Source organism: Buceros rhinoceros, unplaced genomic scaffold (assembly GCF_000710305.1).
Source record: "Buceros rhinoceros silvestris isolate BGI_N320 unplaced genomic scaffold, ASM71030v1 scaffold1041, whole genome shotgun sequence".
In the NCBI taxonomy this organism is placed as follows: Eukaryota; Metazoa; Chordata; class Aves; order Bucerotiformes; family Bucerotidae; genus Buceros; species Buceros rhinoceros.
In genome coordinates this window covers 18,969-20,872 of record NW_010394580.1, presented here as the reverse complement: position 1 = coordinate 20,872, position 1,904 = coordinate 18,969, and the positions used below count along the sequence as shown (strand labels likewise).

At 52.5% G+C, this 1,904-nt stretch overlaps 1 protein-coding gene across 1 annotated transcript in view; it reads left to right on the top strand.

Annotated features, from left to right (window-relative positions):
- LOC104501435 (receptor-type tyrosine-protein phosphatase S-like) overlaps window positions 1-1,904 on the top strand; it is a gene marked incomplete at both ends in the record, with an annotated part of 19,587 nt that overhangs the window by 1,159 nt on the left and 16,524 nt on the right. Inside the window, one exon of the mRNA XM_010145246.1 lies at window positions 17-158. Coding sequence (XP_010143548.1) covers window positions 17-158 — 142 coding nt within the window. The remainder of the gene's footprint in view (window positions 1-16; window positions 159-1,904) is intronic.

Sequence of the window (1,904 nt, the reverse complement as noted above, 5' to 3'; positions counted from 1 at the left end):
TCCCTTTATCCCCCAGACGATTGAATTTGATGAAAGTGCAGGTGCTGTTTTGAGGATCCAGCCCCTCCGGACTCCCCGGGATGAGAACATTTACGAGTGCGTTGCTCAGAACCCTCATGGGGAGGTCACCGTTCATGCCAAGCTCACCGTCCTCCGAGGTAAAGAGCATGCCTGCCTGCCATGTGCCAGTGTCACAGGGGAGAAGGGACCCTTCAGCTCCTCCCTTCCTTCAGATGAGCGGGAAGGCTGATGAGAAATGCATGGCCAAGGCACAAAGTCCTCTTTTTGGTTTGTTCTGACCTGTCAGATCTGTTTGCTATTTTTACCCCAAAGGGTCATAAAATTGCTATGTAAGAAACAAAGCTAAAGCTGGACCACTTGAGGAGGTTTGACTGGGTGATGTGTTGAGGTTCCTTCCTATGACTATGATCTTCCCTCCCCTCCAGCAAATTCCTTCCTCAGGTTTATGAGCAGCACCAGAACCTCCCCATCATTCTCCTCAGAAATGTGGCACCGTTCATCCAGGCAGCAAGAAAACCGTTGAGGAATCGCTTACTGGGCTGAGGTTAGGATGGTTGTGCACTTGCACGAGGTCTCACACAGCTGGTAGCAATGCCAGCCTCTTCCCTGTTCTGCCCTTCTGGACATCCTCCCTTCTTCCAGAGGTCCTTTGCTCCGTGCACTCTCCAGAAAAACAGTTCCCCTCTCCATTTTGTTCTGGTTCTTTTTTGCCCTTGTCCCTGCTCTACAGAGGATGTTTACGTGGATGCCTCCGTCATGTCATCTGTTTGAAATATGCTCCCTGAACTTGATGTGGGAGAGGGAACAATATGCTCTTGCTGTGAATGCCTCTGGATGTTTACTGGTATTTCCCCGGAGATCTGCAAAGTCACTGTGTGAAACACTGCGCTAGGCTGCTAGCTAAAAGTGACCCATTTTAGGGGAGAAGATGCACGGTGTTTTCTTCTCAAACCACAGGGCAACGGGAACGATCCTGGCGGAGAGGGTGTGATGGATAACTGCCTGAGAGCTGCTGAGGGGAGTTCCAGTGGGAGCGTTGGCTGTTCCGACGGGAGCGTTGGCTGTGCTGATGGGAGCGTTGGCTGTGCTGATGGGAGCGTTGGCTGTTGATGCAGCCACGTGGAGGTGCTGTGGAAGAGCCGTGGGCTTTCGAATAGGGGTACTTGCAGTAAGAGCCGCTTTTTCTGCAGTGAGCGCGTGGCTAACAACAGTTCTAGCGGCTCCGGCAGTGTGGGATCCTCATAAGGCCAAGTGGTGGCTCTGCCTCTGTGCTGGTTGCTTTTTCTTCAGCAATTTCAATGTTCTCTCTCAGAGCATCTTAAATCCTTTCATTTGAGCAGACAGTGAGCACATCCTTTATACTGCAGAGCGAAATTCGTGTGCGCATCCCCAACGTACAGCAGTAAATAAAGACCAGACATAAAGGGTACGTGGCAAAGCCCTTGACCCCCGCCTTGGAGCAGGGACCAGCCCTGCTGCTGCCCGCCTGGCAGGCTCTGTGTTGTCAGATGCTGGCTGCCTCTGAGCATGCGGCCCGTGGTCCAGTCATGCCTGGCAGATTGGTGTAGGTGCGCTGCAGTCTCTGTGTAGCTCCTTTGCCTGGCATGGCATTTAACCTGCTGTTAGCAGTACGTGGTGGGATGTAGCTGTCAGGAGGTTGGAACAGCGCTTTATGACAAGCGTGTGTCTAGCTGCCGTTATCCCAGGGGGCCGGGAGTCTTATTTTTCACACTTATTCCCATATATTCCTCAGGAGCTGTGACAGTTTGGGAGAAGTGCCCCTGCAATCATACTCAAAGTTTCTACCCCTTGAATTTAGCTACAGGCAGTGGCGAGAGAGAAGGTTGTCCTCCAGCTGCTGCCCTCCCGAGTCCCCTGGGTTC